Source organism: Malaclemys terrapin, chromosome 2, assembly GCF_027887155.1.
Source record: "Malaclemys terrapin pileata isolate rMalTer1 chromosome 2, rMalTer1.hap1, whole genome shotgun sequence".
In the NCBI taxonomy this organism is placed as follows: domain Eukaryota; kingdom Metazoa; phylum Chordata; order Testudines; family Emydidae; genus Malaclemys; species Malaclemys terrapin.
The window spans coordinates 63,746,423-63,764,158 of NC_071506.1; the positions used below are offsets into that span (position 1 = coordinate 63,746,423).

At 40.2% G+C, this 17,736-nt stretch overlaps 3 protein-coding genes across 19 annotated transcripts in view; 2 read left to right on the plus strand and 1 right to left on the minus strand.

Annotated features, from left to right (window-relative positions):
- The window catches only part of ASPH (aspartate beta-hydroxylase), a 201,373-nt gene extending 200,252 nt beyond the window's left edge, over positions 1-1,121 (plus strand). For all 7 annotated transcript variants that reach the window (XM_054017214.1, XM_054017215.1, XM_054017216.1 and 4 more), the window contains one exon: positions 259-1,121. In XM_054017214.1, coding sequence (XP_053873189.1) covers positions 259-409 — 151 coding nt within the window. In that variant the 3' untranslated portion in view covers positions 410-1,121. The remainder of the gene's footprint in view (positions 1-258) is intronic.
- Positions 1,122-4,314: 3,193 nt separating this feature from the next.
- CLVS1 (clavesin 1) overlaps positions 4,315-17,736 on the minus strand; it is a 116,611-nt gene continuing 103,189 nt past the window's right edge. For both annotated transcript variants that reach the window (XM_054017223.1, XM_054017222.1), the window contains one exon: positions 4,315-5,589. In XM_054017223.1, the coding sequence (XP_053873198.1) occupies positions 5,502-5,589 (88 nt within the window). In that variant the 3' untranslated portion in view covers positions 4,315-5,501. The remainder of the gene's footprint in view (positions 5,590-17,736) is intronic.
- LOC128831105 (uncharacterized) overlaps positions 12,363-17,736 on the plus strand; it is a 148,567-nt gene continuing 143,193 nt past the window's right edge. For all 10 annotated transcript variants that reach the window (XR_008443748.1, XR_008443747.1, XR_008443749.1 and 7 more), the window contains exon 1: positions 12,363-12,572. Coding sequence is in view for 2 of the 10 variants with exons in the window: in XM_054017224.1 (XP_053873199.1) it covers positions 12,421-12,572 (152 nt within the window). In the remaining 8 variants the exon portion in view is untranslated. The remainder of the gene's footprint in view (positions 12,573-17,736) is intronic.

The following is a 17,736-nucleotide window of genomic DNA, read 5'->3' on the forward strand; positions in this document are numbered from 1 at the left end:
AGAGAGAGAGAGAACATAATAGTATAACTCAGTGAATGGAACTACATCAAACTGAACTTTCTATAGTTTATTTCATTCAGAGCTCTGATACAGACATCTCATTTCTCTTTATTAAGTACTAGATTACTTATGGCAAAACATGCTGATTATACCTTCTCTATATATAGAAGAGCATCTCCAGAACAAATACCTGCCCAGATAAGTACCCATATTGGGTGCCCAAAAAGCAATAATAAAGGATGTTCTTTTCTATTACAGAACCTGGGAAGAAGGGAAGGTTCTTATTTTCGATGACTCTTTCGAGCATGAAGTGTGGCAGGATGCTGACAGTTATCGGCTGATATTCATTGTGGATGTGTGGCACCCTGAGTTAACACCCCAACAGAGACGCACCCTTCCTGCCATTTAAGATGTCATTTCTGATGTAAGAAACAGATGAGGTTTAATCTGTTGGAGTCTGCTAATATAAATAGGCAACATTAATTTTGCTGGCCGTGTGGAAAGTGTCAGCCTTCTAGGGGCTAGAAGATGTGAAGAAATTGTTCCACAATTACTATTGGACTTACCTACAAATGTTCCATTCTGTTTCATACTGAAATGGCACTGATCTGATAGATTTGCTTGTAGGCTGCAAGTACAATAATACTCTTGTCAGCCAAGGAGCTATAAGGCCAAATTTTCAAAATGAGGAATGTGCAAATGTTTGTGACATGTCTATATTATGTGTACCAGTACCACAGACGTACATATGCACAGGGTCAGTTAGTCACTTTATTGGCCTGGTTAATGCACAAATATCTGATCTGTACGTGCACTGCTACCTGGTAATGACATGTATACATTAGATATGCATAAACATTAGCACACAACTAGCTTTGAAATTCTGTCATGCAATTTCTAATCATAAATGTTTTAGGTATGAAACAATATGCATATAGTATCAACTGTAGATAATATGAACGAATGGTTTTATTTTGTATTTTTCTACATGGGTAATTGTATTTTTCTATCATAGCTATACATTGATCATTTCCTTTTGTGAACCACTAATTTTTTAAAAATTATGTATAATAAGTGCACCTCCAGCTTTTAGCAGAGGGAGGAACTTTACATGAACAGATCTTACTTTTGCTAAGCGTGGTCTTTTCTTGCCATCTGGAAATGCAAATAGTAACTTGTATTATTTAACTGCCAGTTAATAGAGTTTAAAAACTGATACTCAATCAGTTTTGTTTTCCTAGAATGAAAGAATCCTTTAAGTCTCCTTCAGCTATAAGGATCTCTTCAATTTTAGGACCTCATCTTGGGAAGTACTGGGACATCCATTGACTTAAGTGGGAGTTGCAGGTGCTCAATAACTTTAGGATTATGTAGTTAACTGCTTTGTTCCCTGTCATTTCAAGGCCCTTTGTGTCATGCCATCTTCTGTCCAAGAAGAGTTGGACACAGCTCCTTCTAGAGGCTGCTTCTAGATTGACCTGAGTGGTCATTCCTCAGAATAAGAACCTAAATAGAAGAGAGACAGAATTCTCTGAGCTGGGAGCAGAGGACTAGATTCTGATTTGGAATTCTGATCCTTGCCTGGAAGCACTGACTTCCTGCTAGAATGTGGAGCCAGATAAGAACAGCTTTGAATCTAGTTTTCAATGTATTAATTTCCATGTCAGAAATTAGAGTGCTTAGATTTTGTTAGTTATATCTCCAGAGAAGGGAGATGGGCCTCTTCCCATCTTAAGCTTGGGAAAAAATCATATTGCAGTAAACTGTCAAATGTATTGTGTTACTAAGGTGCCTTATATCGTGGTATCTAAGCACCATGTGCACATACTCCATATGCCATAATCAGACTGTCTGAGATTGTTTACTTCATTAAAGTGGCAATGTTGAAAAAACGGCCTTAACTTTGTATTCCTATAAACTAAGAGCCACTCAGATTTTGAATTTATTAAATAGTTAGGTCATAAAGTGCCATATAACATATTGCATGATGGTTTGTGCCGTGAGATGCTGTAACTATTTTTTGGAGTTGTGCAACTTTATTTCCTTTTGGATTAGCAAAATTTGATGACCATGCACTGAACAAGACTTCAGTCTCAGCCAGTCATGATCCAGAAAAGCTTGGATGTGCTTTCTAAACCAGAGACAACTATATACCCACCACAATAAGAAATTCACAACTCTCAAGTTAATTATCAGGAGATCCTAAAATAATTGTATTCATTTCACAATTTGATTAAGAAAGATAAATGATAAAATAATTTTTAAAGAATGAATCAAGAAGTGTTTGGCTTTGAACCAAAATTGTTTCCTCTTAGAGTTCACCTTAAACTACACTGCAATTTCCATTGCTTGGATTTAACACCCATCCTCTAGAGGTATAACAGATGTTGTTTAGTTTTTAATTTGTGAAAAATTGTGTTGTGCTTTTCTTATAGCTCTGATTGTTCCAGTACTGTTTAGTAGCATTTCTTTTCTCTTCCTCTGAAGGTAGATGCTTTATCATTTGGGATTTTGATCAGCAAATACATTAAAGCACTCAACACTAAACATGCACCTATAAACATATTAATGCTCATTAAATAGTGTGGGATGCTATATTGTGCATTAAAAACTGAAGTGCCTTGAATGTGGCAATGTGGGTGATGTGGCTTCATTATTAGTAGCTTCTCCACCACTGATATTGCTTCTGTTGTGCTTTGGTGGCAAGGAGTCAAGAACGTTATTTTTTGTTGGATGTGGTTATTGGAATAGCTGTGCACCCAGTAAGCATATGGAGGAACCTATAAAATTGTACAGTGTATACGTGACACATCATGTTAAGCTTTTTAGGTTGCAAACTGATGTTTTTCCCCAAGAAAGAACCTTTCTACATTGGAAATGCTAATCAAAGAAACAAATGAAAATGCTTTTTAAAATGACAAATATCTTCACTAAAACATTTTGTCCTTCATATTCATTCAACAAAGGGAGGCAATTTGACAGAGAAGGATCGTACAATCTAATGTTTGTATCATACCAGTAAGGTCAGTGAAAAATTAAATGTCTTTTTCCTGTTCATAGTTATCATGTACCTATGTGCAGAATTTAATGAGAACCAGCATCTTATATTCATGCCCTGATATTTTGGGATATATATTACAGGCCAACACAGATGTTTATTCATGTCATCATTGTATGTTTTAGTCATAACAGCTTAATGGGCTTTCTAATCTTTTATAGAGACTGATGCTCATGGACTAGGAATTCAATGGCTTTCAAAACACTTCAGCTGCACAACTCTGACTTAAATAAACTCAGGCTACTAAAATGTATTGCAGAATTCCCCAGCTAAGATTTTCTTAGTCTTCTTTCTCTCTACCTCATGACATACAAAATGTTAGATCACTGTTCTCGTGAGAGTATCATTTCAGTGGCAACACAGGTAAGTGTGTTAACTAGAAAGGCTGTAAAACAAGGCATCTCTCTCTTAGTGACACTATAGTACAGTCTCCATTGAAGCCAGTGGAGCAATGCTATGTTACACTACCTGCCAATGTGTCTAGTGTATTCTACCATGGATTTTAACGTGGGGGGAGGGATCCCTAAGATGTATGGCTTCAATCTTGAAACATGCTGAGTGCTCATCTGTGGTTCAGGGCATTCCTGCGAAGTGCTTAGGGCTCTCAACACTAGGGTGACCAGACAGCAAGTGTGAAAAATCGGGACAGAGGTGGGGGGTAATAGTCTATATAAGAAAAAGACCCAAAAATCGGGACTGTCCCTATAAAATCGGGACATCTGGTCACCCTACTCAATACTTGTTGACGTCAGCATCACCTTGCAGACCTCTTAGCACCTTGCAGATCAAGCCCTATATCTACCCCATCCTGCTGAGAAATACAAACCAATCATAAATTATACACTTTCTGCAATTATTCTGCATGTAACATTAGCAGCTATATTAATCCCTACTTTTGTATGATAGTATTTGACAGACCTCTTCTGGTCACGTATAAGTGTGATATTCTCTGTCGGTTAGAGGTTACACATTTTATTTTCATTCATTAGGGATGACTATGCCCAGTTGAACTATGTCATCGCTTCAGTGTACCACTCACAAGTTATGTGGCCCTACCTGAGGCATATTTAAAAGAGTATTATGCTGTCCACTGTCAACTCATGTTGTGTATCTGGTTTACAATTACCTTATTTGACATATGGGCACCGACCACTTGTTCTAATGAATGCCATGTAGCACAACTGAATGGAAGGTAAAAAGTGCATGCAAAAGAATTATACAACGGTTTGAAGAAATAAAGTCACAGCAGATGCAATTTCTTAACAGTGGATATTTTTTATTATTTTTATCTATTTCCATTTCAATGTAGGGATGGGATTCATTTTGCAAAGAGAGAGATAACAAACTGATCTTTGGCATTTCAGTTCTACATTTCTGTTCTTCCACATTTCCTTCCAGTCGTATATACTATGTTATATAATTCATTCTAAGTCTTCCCTTTCCGATTTAACCACAGCCACCATCTGCAATCAGCAGATCCTTCTGGCGACTCCTTTAGCTGATTGCAGGAGGGAAGAGGGTTAAATGGCTCTGCAGAGCTTTCATTTGCTATAGTGACCTAAATGAAACAATCTGGATTGAACCATTAATCACCAGTGAATTTTTTCCAATGACTTCCCCCCGACACACACACACACCCCCATCCCTCTACCCACCCTGTAGAGTTGCCTGTGGAAAAACACATTGGTAAAATTAAATAATTGCATTTCAAATTGTGTCTGTCTGCTGCCCACATAGCTCATTACATTTAGCTGACAGTTTTATAAAGGCTTCATAAATAAAGAATAATCTTTGCAGGGTACAGAAATAAGTGAACCCTGCAAGCAGCCAGTATATCACATCACATACTGTAATGTTGAATGACATTATGCTGGTGATGTTTTGGGTTTTATTTTGTTTTTTAAAAAACCTTGGGAGGGATTGAAGGGTATTGGAGATGCTGTTATCTCAGGTCTGCAAGCTACATTAAACCTAATAATTAGACTGCACAGGTTAACTTCAAGATACTGTACTTTAAAATGCACTTAATCTAAACTTTGTTTTAGGAAATTAAAGCGCATCCCTGCATAATGACTCAGAAAAACTTCCATCTGTGCATCGTTTGTATGTGTACAAAGGAGTTCATCCTTCGCGTTTCAGTCATTTTAATGTTGCAAATCTAAAAAGGAAAAAAGAAAAGAATAATTTTTTTTTTAACAGCTAGACTCCTAACTTTATCTTAGTTAGCATCCTGCACCAAAAGAAATCTGTCTTTGTTTAGCTTTGGCTGCACGACAGGTGGCTGGTGACAATCATTAGTTGGTCTGGAAAAATGGAGGACCTGTTTTCAAGCACACACACACACACAGAGAGAGAGAGAGAGAGAGAGCGTGTTGTGTGCTTCGCAGCTTTCTGGTGCTGTTGAAATTTGGCAATGCGTTTGTGTGTGTTGGTGATGCAGAACTCAGTCTAGAGCCAGTAGAAGTTGGGTGTTCTCACTCTCACCCAGTTCCTCATGTTTCAGCGTGCCAGGTTCCACTACAGACTGAGACCTGAAAGCAAAACAAAACACATGCTAAGAAAGAGTAAGGTAGAAATACTAATATCTTCAACCTGCCTTAGCTTCTTCAGGATCTCGTGACCTTTGCTTTTTCTACGGTGCTCAATTGAAATGCATAGAAGTATTGGTTTTACTATATATATTTTATATAAAATCATTGGAAAACATATACTTAACAGGAATACCACTTGTTTATTATATGTCCAATTTAACTATCTAACACTTACTCATCATCATTCGTGTTCTTTACTGTAAAGTAAAGGCCTGACCCTGAGAGGTTGAAAACAAATAAAAGGAAGTATTTCTTCACACAACGCACAGTAAACCTGTGGAACTCCTTGCCAGAGGATGTTGTGAAGGCCAAGACTGTATCAGGGTTCAAAAAAGAACTAGATAAATTCATGGAGGAGAGGTCCATCAATGGCTATTAGCCAGGATGGATAGGGATGGTGTCCCTAGCCTCTTTTTGCCAGAAGCTGGGAATGGGCCACAGGGAAAGGATCACTTGATGATTACCTGTTCTGTTCATTCCCTCTAGGGCACCTGGCATTGGCCAGTGTCGGAAGATAGGATACTGAGTTAGATGGACCATTAGTCTGACCCAGTATGGCGGTTCTTGTGAGGTGCTGAAATGAAGACAATGGGATTTGTAGGGGCTCGCTTTCTGGACAAGGCCATAAGGCCCTGATCCTGCAAACACTTTAATGGGACTACTCAGATATGTAAAATTACTCATGTGTGCCCTGTTCTTGCAGGACTGATGCCTAATTTATTCTTGCTACATACCTTGAGGTTGGCAAGAAAGAATTAACCCTGATTTACAAATAAGGGAAATTGAGGTACAGAGCTTTTGTGACGAGCCCAAGGCCACAGATAGGGTCAGACCCAGGATGAGAAGAGAGGAGTCCCTGGCTCCCCATCCTGTGCTCAGATCTCTAGATCACAACCCTCTCTACCTGAAACAACTTGGCTTGCATAAACTCACTTTAAACAGCAGACCATTTTAAAGCCATCTCTCTATCCTCAAGCTGATAGTTTGTCATTCAGTGCTAAGCTTTGTGGTGTGCCTATGAGCAGTTAGAGAGGAGTGAATGAGTCAGTATTAAGGGGAGTTTAATCTGATAGTGGCAAGATTACATGCAAAAACTAAAACTGAATGCATTAAATTAACAGGAAAAAATAAAACACATTCATTTTACTGGAGCTACTTGCCCTCTACCTTTGCCAGTCCTCACAATTTAAGAAGGGAAGGGCCAGTGTATTTTGTAGAATAGATATGCTGCGTAGCGCCAATAATGTTTCTTGTTATAGTGGGGGATAAGGGATTTGTCTACATGCCTCAATCATCTGTGTTTTGGGGCAGGAATTTACTTGTTGTTTGTTGGGGCAAAAACACTTGGTTTTAATATTTAAGAATAAACCAAAGGGGAAATCATTTCAAATTTTAAAATTAAAAAAAGAAATAAAATCATAAACCACATGATAATCAGTATGGTTTTAAAGAACAGTCTTTCCTTGATACGGTTATCCAGGATTACTGCCAGTTCATTATCTACAGTACATGTCTCTATTTCTTAGTCCTTAATATTATGATAACATCTGTTTGACCACTAGCTGACTCACTGCTCACCAGTTAGGTACTGCTGGAGAATTGATCAGAATCATTACTTGAATACATCCTGCAGTATGGAGAACAGAGAACAAATCCTGGTGACGACTGATTGGTAAATTAGTAGTCTTCAAGTTTCTAAACCTTTTTCTTAAACCCTAAACTTTTAAATAGCACTTTTTTTTACTAGCTATTTTTTCAACTTAAAAAATCTCCAAGCAGCGTCATTCTAGATTTTCTAGATCATAAGAACTAGATACTTAATATGAAGTCTTTGTATCAAATGTTTCAATGAAAATACATTTCCCCAAATATATCCACTGCATGGAGAATTCATGCATTTTAATACACAGAGATTACTGAATCCATTATGTTTGAGTTCACACAAAAATAGAGATTGGACCCTGCTCCAGTACATAAAAACACATTACACAAATGTGAAAATGATGTAACCTGAGTTCAAATAAGAACATAGTCTCTTTTGCTCTTTCTTTCTCTGTATTTATGCATTTACATGCATGTACACTACTGTAATATATCAAGAAACTGAAACCAAGAGGAAAAACAGCATTCATAGTCTATCATTCCTTTCCTCTGCAAAGCTTGGTTTATGTCCCTGGTGGTTGCAATTAAAAAAAAATCAACATTTGCAAACATACCACAGATAGTTCCTCTTCTACATATAATGGGAAAAATATCATGATTGCCAAATGCTGCCTTTCAGTGGCCGCCTCTGGACATCTCTGTTCAAGCTTTATCATCACTCCTCACATCACTCACACTTGCTCTGAAAGGCTGCAGGTCTCACCACCTCTGTTGTATCCTTCCCAGGCTACTCCTCCTCACCTTTTTTTCATGTGGGCCCATAAACCTGGAACTCCCTTCTGGACCGGGTATGCTGTGTTTCATCTCCTGCCTTCCAATCTCCCTCTGTTAAACATGCTTCTCCCATGAAGCCTTTCAACTTGTTTAATTCACCCTTCAAGCACCTGAGCATCCAGGAGACATGGGTTTTGTTTCTCTGCTTAGATTGCAGGGTCCATATTGCCTGTTTCTTCTATGTGTCACCCACCACTGTTAATATTCGACACATAATTAACCTCCTGTGGCCCAGTGATGTGGAGAGGAAGAGACATAAAAGCAAGGTCCTATGCAAAGTAACAAACCATTCAAATCATATTCCTCACCCCTTTCTGCTCTGTGCAGCTAATCCTAGTGCTCTCAGTGCAGCAGGTAATCATTTCTTTGTTTTATGAGCGCAGACCCTTCCCTATGACTATAGCATAAGTGAGAAGCCCCCTCCTGTGATTAACTTGATGTCGCAGAGAATGTGCACTCTCCCTCACAGAAGCAAAGGCGCTTGGAATGTACAGTGCTCGTTCTAGCCTCACATGCACACAAAGCCTAGGTAAATGATCTACATGAGGGAGAGCTACAATGGGGTGGGAGGGAGCAAATCCCCCAATCCACTGACAGGGCACTGAGCAGCCCTGCCACCGCTACTACTAGTACAGCTCAGGGGCTGGAATAGGAGCCACAACTCAGACATGTGCAAATGTAATCCTGCACCCACTGGCTAGTCCTTCACTCCTTCCCCAAGCCACCTTCAGTCTGAGTTAAAATAGCCTGAATGTATATTGAAAGATCCCTCAACATAATATACTTGTCCACTAGATGCATCACAGTGCACTTGTTCACCACATTCAAGGCCACTGCATAAACCATGGCCAATGCCCAGCGCATTAAAATAATACAAACAGGGACCCAACCTCAACATTATCTGTGGCCCACTCTGTGACAGCAATAATCTGTTTTTTCTCCCCTTTGTCTTCATTAGAAGCTGCTTAGCCCCCCTCCACTAAAATAAATAATTCAGCCCTTTCTCCTGATCTGTCTTTCTAATACTTAAATCCAGCTTAACCCAAGGGCTGAGTACTGATTTAAACAGTCAGCACAGCTTGCCTGATCTCAATTGCACCTCTAAGCAATCACAACAAAGAACCAGCCGTGCTGTTCAGATTTTCACTTTCTAAACGCGGATATTTTTTTTTTTTTTTTTTTTTTTTTTGCTGGGAAGTGAAAGTTTAGGTGTTTTGGGTGGATTTTGTTGTTGGGTTTTGCTTTTGTTTGTTTTGGTTGGTTGGTTTATGGAAGGAGTTAGGAAGAAAACAATGAAACAGCTTTTGAGTATGTTAATTCTCAGTGGGATTCAAAAGGAATTTTTCATGTACATGGGCTCCAGTAGTTACTAAAATATAGCTCCTCAGAAATGAATGTTGTCCATTTACCCCAGTGAGGATGTGGCTCGTAATGTCCTAGCCGTCTCAATGGGCAGCAATAGGGTGACCATATTTCCCAACGGGAAAACAGGACACCATGTGGGGCTAGCCCGAGCGCTCTCCCCCTCCCCACGTCCCCACTGCAGGGCTGGCCCTAGCCGTTTGCCCGAATCCCCATACACACAAATGGGTCTGGCCCAAGCCACTCGCCCGACCTCTGCCTGCGCCCCCCCCCCCCAGGCCAGGCTGTTCACCTGAGCCCTGCCTGCCCCCCTCAAGGGGGCTCGCATCGTCGCTCACTCCCCACACATCCCACATGCCACAGCACACACACACCCTTTTTTTTTTTTTTTTTTTTTTTTACAAAAGTGGTCATTTGTCCCCTTAGCTCTTGCCAATTGATCAAGTTGGCAAAAGGCAAGGGGACAAATGCCCTCTTTTGCCAAAAAAGTCAGGATGGCTGAGACAGGGCTTAAAAAAGGGACTGTACTGGCCAAAACAGGACCTATGGTCACTGTAGGCAGGGTGCTCCTATTGATGTGATGATGTGAATTGGTGGAAGGTTTGCAACATGAATGTATTAGTGTTTTAAAATACATCTTGAAATATTATAGTCTGTAATTACTTTACCTAAATTTAGAAAGAGGCTGTGGTCTATTACAGACTGCCTGTTTACAAGGCACTTCTGCCTGTCATAGATTATAATATTGTCTAGCTGCAAAAAACAGTTAAATAAGCAAAATACCAATTTTATAACAGTGAAACTCACATTCTTGGCTCCTGTTTCTGGGCCTACTTCATGTCACTAACAAATGCCTTCAATTCATAGAAAGCAATAATGTTCTAGATGTGCACAAATAGATTCAACTCCGCATTTAAGGATGTATGCTCAATCTAATATTAAAACTAGGATTCACAATAAGTTTTTTTTCTTTCTTTCTTTTTCTTTTTCTCAGAAATACCAAAATAGAGGAAGGTGTATTAACACTTTCTTCACAGAAATTCGGTCAATCACTCATCAAAATTGATCAATGAAATCTGACCATGTAGGCTGCCTGATCGTGTATATAACTTGTAGACCCACCATTTAAATACCAGTTTAAGCCATTTTGATTTTAACTGTTAAGTGGGCAGTACAAAATTTTGCACTTATGATAGATGAGTTTACCTTGATTTATACCATCATTCCTGATAAAACTCAGGGACTGTTTTCCTATCGGTGTCGTGCATAAACATGATGCAACACTTTAGTAAATGAAAGGCACAAATACATGGAAGTTCATAATTCCAAAATGTCTTCATTTTGTTGCCTTTAAGTGATTACCAAGTGCCAAATTCAGAAGTGATGGGTAAGGTGGTATCAGTTAATTTAGAGTCCCCTAGACCTGCTTACACCTGTTCTGTGTCCATGTCTAACTTACATGCCAAGAAGCCAGAAGATGTAAGTTAAAGTAGAATGGGGAATACTTTAGCTTGCACCTTCTAGACTCTCAGGGTACATCTACACTACAGCGGGGAGTCGATTTAAGATACGCAAATTCAGCTACGTGAATAGCGTAGCTGAATTCGACATATTGCAGCCGACTTACCCCGTTGTGAGGACGGCGGCAAAATCGACTTCTGCCGCTTTTTGTCAACGGCGCTTACTACCACCTCTGCTGGTGGAGTTAGAGCGCCGATTCGGGGATCGATTGTCGCGTCCCGTCGGGATGCAATAAATCGATCCCCGAGAGGTCAATTTCTACCCGCCGATTCAGGCGGGTAGTATAGACCAGACCTCAGTGTGTAAGGCAGACCTGAGTAGACTCCTTTATGCATGAGTAAAGCAGGCATAAGTAGGTCTAAGGGGGTATAATTAAATGTACATTTCTGAAGGTATCCTATGTCCCAGTTCATCCATGATGTAACTCCAATGCATGTGCATTTACTTGGCTCTGAAGGCCATTTTCACCATGCATGAATGGGATATTCTATTCCAACAGTAGTGTATCACAGGGATAGTTCATCCTCCCTGCCAATTAATTCCTAGGCCTCGCCAGTAAGATTATCATCAAGGGTGCCAACGGTGAGGTGGGTTTGGTGGTGTGGGTCTCTGCTCAGTGGGGGCAAAGGTAAACAGCCACTTTCAAGTCACTACGTCCTGGGCCACATGTGAACCAATAATCTAAATAAGAAAGATGAATTATCCCTTTATCAGTCTTCTGGTCCATCCAGTCATCGTCCCCACCTCACTATATTTTTGTGATTTGGTTGCTGGTTTTCTTTTAAAGCGTTTGCTGCCACAATTTACAATACCTATCACTCCAGCCTTGCAAAGCACATCTTTTGTCTCAGTGTTTTTTACACTGCAAACCACAATTGACTGACTAAGCTGAAAAATCTCTGCTGAATGCCAGCATCCCAACTCAAATGAAGGTTGTGGATGCAATACCTACCTCCCAGCTCTAGTGTCACAAGAGAGTTGGAGGATGAAAACTTTGGGCCCTTTCCATGTTCCCAGTGAAGCAAATGAAAGTTTTGCTGCCTTAACTGGATGAAGTATTCAGTCCTTCCTGTGCATTTCAGGGAAACATGAGTCACGATGGAGGAAAGGAATCCTGAATGGTTGTTAGCCTGAGCACTTTAGTCATGTATTCGTTCCCTGCCTCCTTTGATAATCTCATTGGGATTCATGCTGCTTCTGTGGTAATTGAACATTTTGTTCTAAACCCACAGGTGGTAGTGCCAAGTGATCCTCCACACACATTTTACTTTGTGCTGGTGACTCATTCCAATTTAATGCCATCCAAACATTATTTGGATTTAGAAAGTATGACTCATCTTCCTGATAATATTATCTGAAGTTATTGCTAGACGTGCCAAGCTAAAATGCTAGGGCTAGTCAGAGCACTAACAAGTGACTGTTTTCTCCCTAAAACCCACTGATCTAAAATGGATGCTGGTTTACTTTGTATTTAGAAGTGAGGTCTGCTTGGGGGTAGGAGCTGGACATGCAAACTCCGGCTTTGTTCTCCAAGGATCACAGCTGCTTCCACTGAAGGAAAGTAGAAGACATCCTCCACCCCTGGAAGTTTTTCTTGTCTCAAGGTAAGCCTGTGTTGTTCACTGATTATTCACACAACAATAAAAGCCCCAGGGCCTTTGCTCCTGCCTCTAGGGTAAAACTTCACCTTCTGCAGTATATACAAAAGAAATTTCCATGGAACTTCTTTACATGATGTGATAGGAAAGAATAGTAATGCTGCTAATGCCTCATTGTCTAGGATTTTGGAGCTGTCGATGCTAAATCTCATTTAAGTATTCTTTTCTAGAAAAGCATTAAAAGTATTTATTCTTGTGGCACAGACTCACAGCATTTAGTATTCCATAAATAATATTCTACTTAAGATGTCTTGAAGCTTTTTCTTCATGGAGTCTATTTTCCTCACCTAAACCAATGAAAGATCTAAGACGCTAGTGAGACTGCTTTGCAGGAGTCTAACCTGTAATCTTGTGCATGGTCTTTCAGGACCTGTCTGTCATCAGCAGATTGGTGGAGAGTACACAATTTATATGATGAAAGAAGCAGAGTAGCGATGGTTTACAGAGCAGGATTCATGTGTTTGAGCCAGGTGGTTCTGTCTCTATCTACAGTAGAACCTCAGAGTTACAAACACCTCGGGAATGGAGGTTATTCATAACTCTGAGATGTACGTAACTCTGAACAAAACGTTAGGGTTGTTCTTTCAAAGGTTTACCACTGAACATTGACTTAATGCAGCTTTGAAGCTTTACTATGCAGAAGAAAAATGCTGCTCTCCATCCCAATTGGCAGCACAAATGTTTGTTCTCACAGACTGGTTAATTACACATTTAATGGGGATGGCAAGCCCATTTTAAAGGTAATTAAAAAAAAATCAGGTCCTAAATCTTTCCTCATAAATCAGTGTCTCGTATATATTGGAGATAGAGGGGGATTTGTATTGTATCAGTCGAGAGTACTATTATTCATCAATCAATCCTTTTTCAGAGGACCACATAGCAACTCAGTTTTGGCTCTGGCATTTAGTAGAAATCAAGTGACTCCTCTCTTCAGCAGTCTGCAAAGTCCTTCAGTCCCTATGACCCCTGCACAGAATATGGCCCTGATTCAGCAGAACACTTAAGTCTCGTTGGAATAAAAAGAGCCTTGTTGAATGGGGATTTTAAATTGAGAGGCAATATTTTTCACCTGTTGAAGTTACTAAACCTAGCTCCCTTCTCAAACCTTCTAAGCCTAGCTTCCTCCATGCTACTCAACCTCATAGAGTTAGGGGTGGGCACAACTGAATCCAAGATTCTGAGGTTTTTGTTCAATAAAACTGTTCAGTAAATCTGAAAATGGAAGTGCTCAGGTTTATGAGGGGCTGTGTGTGTGTGTGTGTGTTGAGGGGGGAGGGGGCAGGTGAGCTGGAGTTTAACCCCTTAGTAGAGGGTAGCATTCACTACATGTAAAATGTTCCTGTGTAAGGCCCTGAGCTTGCAAACAATTATGCATGAGTTAAATTTTATGCATGCGAGTAGTTCAATTGATTTCACTAAGTCTGTTCTCCTGTGTTCAGTTAAGCATGAGTGTCTTTGCAGGGTTGGAACCCAGGAGTATGTCTCATTCAGAGCTATATCTGAACGTACTTAAAAGCAATTCAATGACCTTAGACTTCTCTACCAAACTAACCTTGCTTAGTAGAACAAATCCAAAGTGGAAAGAAGAGTGAATCCTCATGCTCACTTCTGAAGCTTTGAGTAATGCTCAGATATGTTCTTACTATTGAAAGAGTAAATGAAAACAAGTGGGGCAATTCACTCCTCGGTGGGGATATTCTGAAGTTGGGAAAGCCAAGAAAACCCTGCTGTTTCTCCAGCAGTTTAGCCTTAATTTTCAAATGACATCATTATGTAGGGGTATATACATAACTATGTGAGAGAACGCAGATGACTTTACATATGTGTAACATAGGGTCCTGTGGCATTGCGTCTGATGAAGTGGGCATTCACCCACGAAAGCTTATGCTCCAATACTTCTGTTAGTCTTAAAGGTGCCACAGGACCCTCTGTTGCTTTTTACAGATTCAGACTAACACGGCTACCCCTCTGTTACTTTACATATGTGTGTGATCATTTGAATGTGATTGTTACATTCAGTCACAAACTATACAACAAGGACCAGATTACTACTCTTTTAATCCAATTTTATACTGCTCTAACTCCATTGATTTCAGAGACAAGGTAGGGTACAAGTGAAGAAGTGGTGATTCAGCTGCCAGGAATTTAAGGTGGCTGGATCGCACTTCCAAAAGGCTTTATAAACCAACGAAAACCCACTTCTGTACCAATAACATGCTCATGACATGCTCACCTTGAAAACCACCTTTTCCAGTCCTATGCCTCCCTTATTTAATCTTTCCTTCCTGCTACTAACAAGCCGATGTGCTGTGGCAAACATGACAGTCATACCAAGGTTGTCCCCCCGCCCCCTCCCCCCCCGCAGGAGTGAGAGGCTTCAAGCCTTTCAGACAGACACACTGTAACCAATCAATTAGACCACATTGTGAAACTCTATTCATTTACCTCTCACCTCCCATCTGCTCAGTTCCCTCTAATTCTCTTCCCATTTCATGAACACCTCAGGGCTGTTCATCTTCCTGTTTTTTATTCCATTTGTAGAAAATAATAAGCAGGGGAAATGTTTCTGTTAAACACTCAGCCATTAATTTTCTTATCGGCAAAGCGTGAGGGACATTTTTTCCCCCAACATGCTATGTAACCTGTCAGGGGTGGGAGAGAAAATGGTGGTTGTACTATATAGCATGTCTCCAAAACTAAACCATAATACACTTTGATTACGACAGAGAAAACAATATATAAGAAAATGTAGAAAAACATCCAAAACATTTAATAAATTTCAATGGATATTCTATTGTTTAACTGTGCAATTAAAACTGCGATTAATCGTGATTAATTTTTTTGAGTTAATCGCGTGAGTTAACTGTGATTAATTGACAGCCCTAATTTTTATGCTATGGTATTTGTTATGTTATGGTATTAGCGCTTCGGTAGTAACTAGGTGCTGACTGTGAGCCAGCATCAGATTTGCCCCATAAAAACAGAAGCATCTGCTGAAGGGGGATAGTAAGGTCACACTGGAGTTAATAACTAATAAAACAGTGAAAGACCTGGCTTCCACAACCTAGCCATCAGGAGCCAGTCTGAATAAATAGGAACCCTGCACATTTCTGCCCAGAATGACCCCCTAGTTTAGGCTCAAAAATATTCTAAAACCTATTTCTGTGTTTATTATACTGGCACCAGTCATAGCTTCATAGTTATGGTATTTTTTTCTCTTAAAGCAGGCATTCGTTGTCTTTGTTAGATATGGGAAATAGAATCTATCCTCCCCAAACATACAGCTCCTTCTCTTTGAGCACTGGAGGACTTTTCCGAGACCGTAGAAGTAAATTTGATAATTAGATTGGGTTATATTTGTCTTGAAAATGATCCTTTAAGAAACCGAATCATGAGCAGAAAATATGGAAAAAAAAATCTAATGTATATTTAAAAATCAATTTGATCTAATCTGGGGTCACAAATCCTAAAAATGCCTTACTTATAACCATGCAGGGACAGATGATCAAAGGAATTTAGGCACCTAAAGATGAAGATGTGGCCTACTGCAATTTTCAAAGTATTTAACTAGGTTAGGCACCTAACAACTATTGATGTCAATGGTTAACCTATTGAAGTGCTTTTAAAAATCCCAATAAGCATCTAACTACATCTTTAGGCATATAAATCGTTTGAAAATGTGGTCCTTGGTCACTATAGAACAGAGTTAAGGATGTTTTGTGCCTACACCATGCATTTCCACATGTTAGTATGTCTGGATTTCTTTTAAGTGCAACTGTAATTCTGAATTTTCTGGGTTTATAATGTTTGATTTTGGGGATAATTGCAACATCCTTGCAGTGTATTTTGCAATGGCACTGGAACACTTATAAGAGTGGAGGTGCTGAAAGCCAGCCCCTTTACCCCTGTTCACCCCACTCCCTAGAGCTGTGGCCAGGAGCAGGGCCATGTCTCCAGGAGAGGGGGACTTGGACAAGCATAAGGGGGCCAAGGTTGGAGCCACAGCTGGGGGCGGGCGCGGGGCCAGCATCTGGGACCCCGCATAAAATGAAGAACCACTAGTTCCTGCGCCTATGGTTTTTTTGCCCTTAAATCACTGATACATGTTCTCAACCTAAACTCTGTCATAACACAGGTTTTTTTGGCTGGGTAGTTTTGATAAATTTCATTTCTCAACAAAAAGCAACAAAGAGTCCTGTGGGACCTTATAGACTAACAGATGTGTTGGAGCATAAGCTTTCATGGGTGAATACCCACTTCGTCAGATGCACGCATTTCTCAAAGTTTATTTCTAAGTGGCATTGGCTTTTCAGATCTGTCTTGATTGAAGGCAAGTTCCAAGGGGTGCACTTGGGCAACAGAGAGAGTGGAGGAGGAGCAGTTAGCTGACAAATTGTGCCCCAGCCTACCTCAAGTCAGGGATTCCCCTTCCATCACCTTTGCCAAGGATCTAGCTCACAGAGGAAGAAGTGACCCAAGACCCAGCTGTTGATAGGTGACAGCGATATAAAAGAGGGGCAGGTATTGGAAACGAAAGAGATTCACATGATAGTAAGGGCAGAATACATACTGCTGCTGAACACAAACAAGACTAAGGTGGCACTCTTGAGAAAAGGGAAGATCTTCAAAGAATTACCATCTTCGGTAACATCCCCCCGATTGCTAACTCAGTCTGCAGCTTGGAGATCCTTTTGCACTCACTGCTAAGAGAAGTCCAAATAGCTATGGGTAGTCATTGCCATCTGTAACTGGTGTGGTGAGCATTCATGACCCCTGGGCTTAATTAGTTCAACCCGTTATATCTAAGCGTGAAGCTACATGCCCAGAAAAAAACTCCAACTGATACAAAATGCAGCAGCTCTTTGATTAAGCAACAAAGATCTCCATGAGAACTTCAGTCTGGTGCTCTGCTCTCTGTACTGGCTACCTATTGAATAGGGAGTCCAACTCTTACCCATTTCTTGATATTCAAAACTTATTGGCATTGGCCCTCATTAGGCGAGAGAGAACTTCTCCCTCCATAATCACGATCTCCCACAAAAGCTACATTGCTCAACCAAACAGGCTTACCATCACTGGAGGCAGAACTTTCACGGGAGCTGGACCTAGA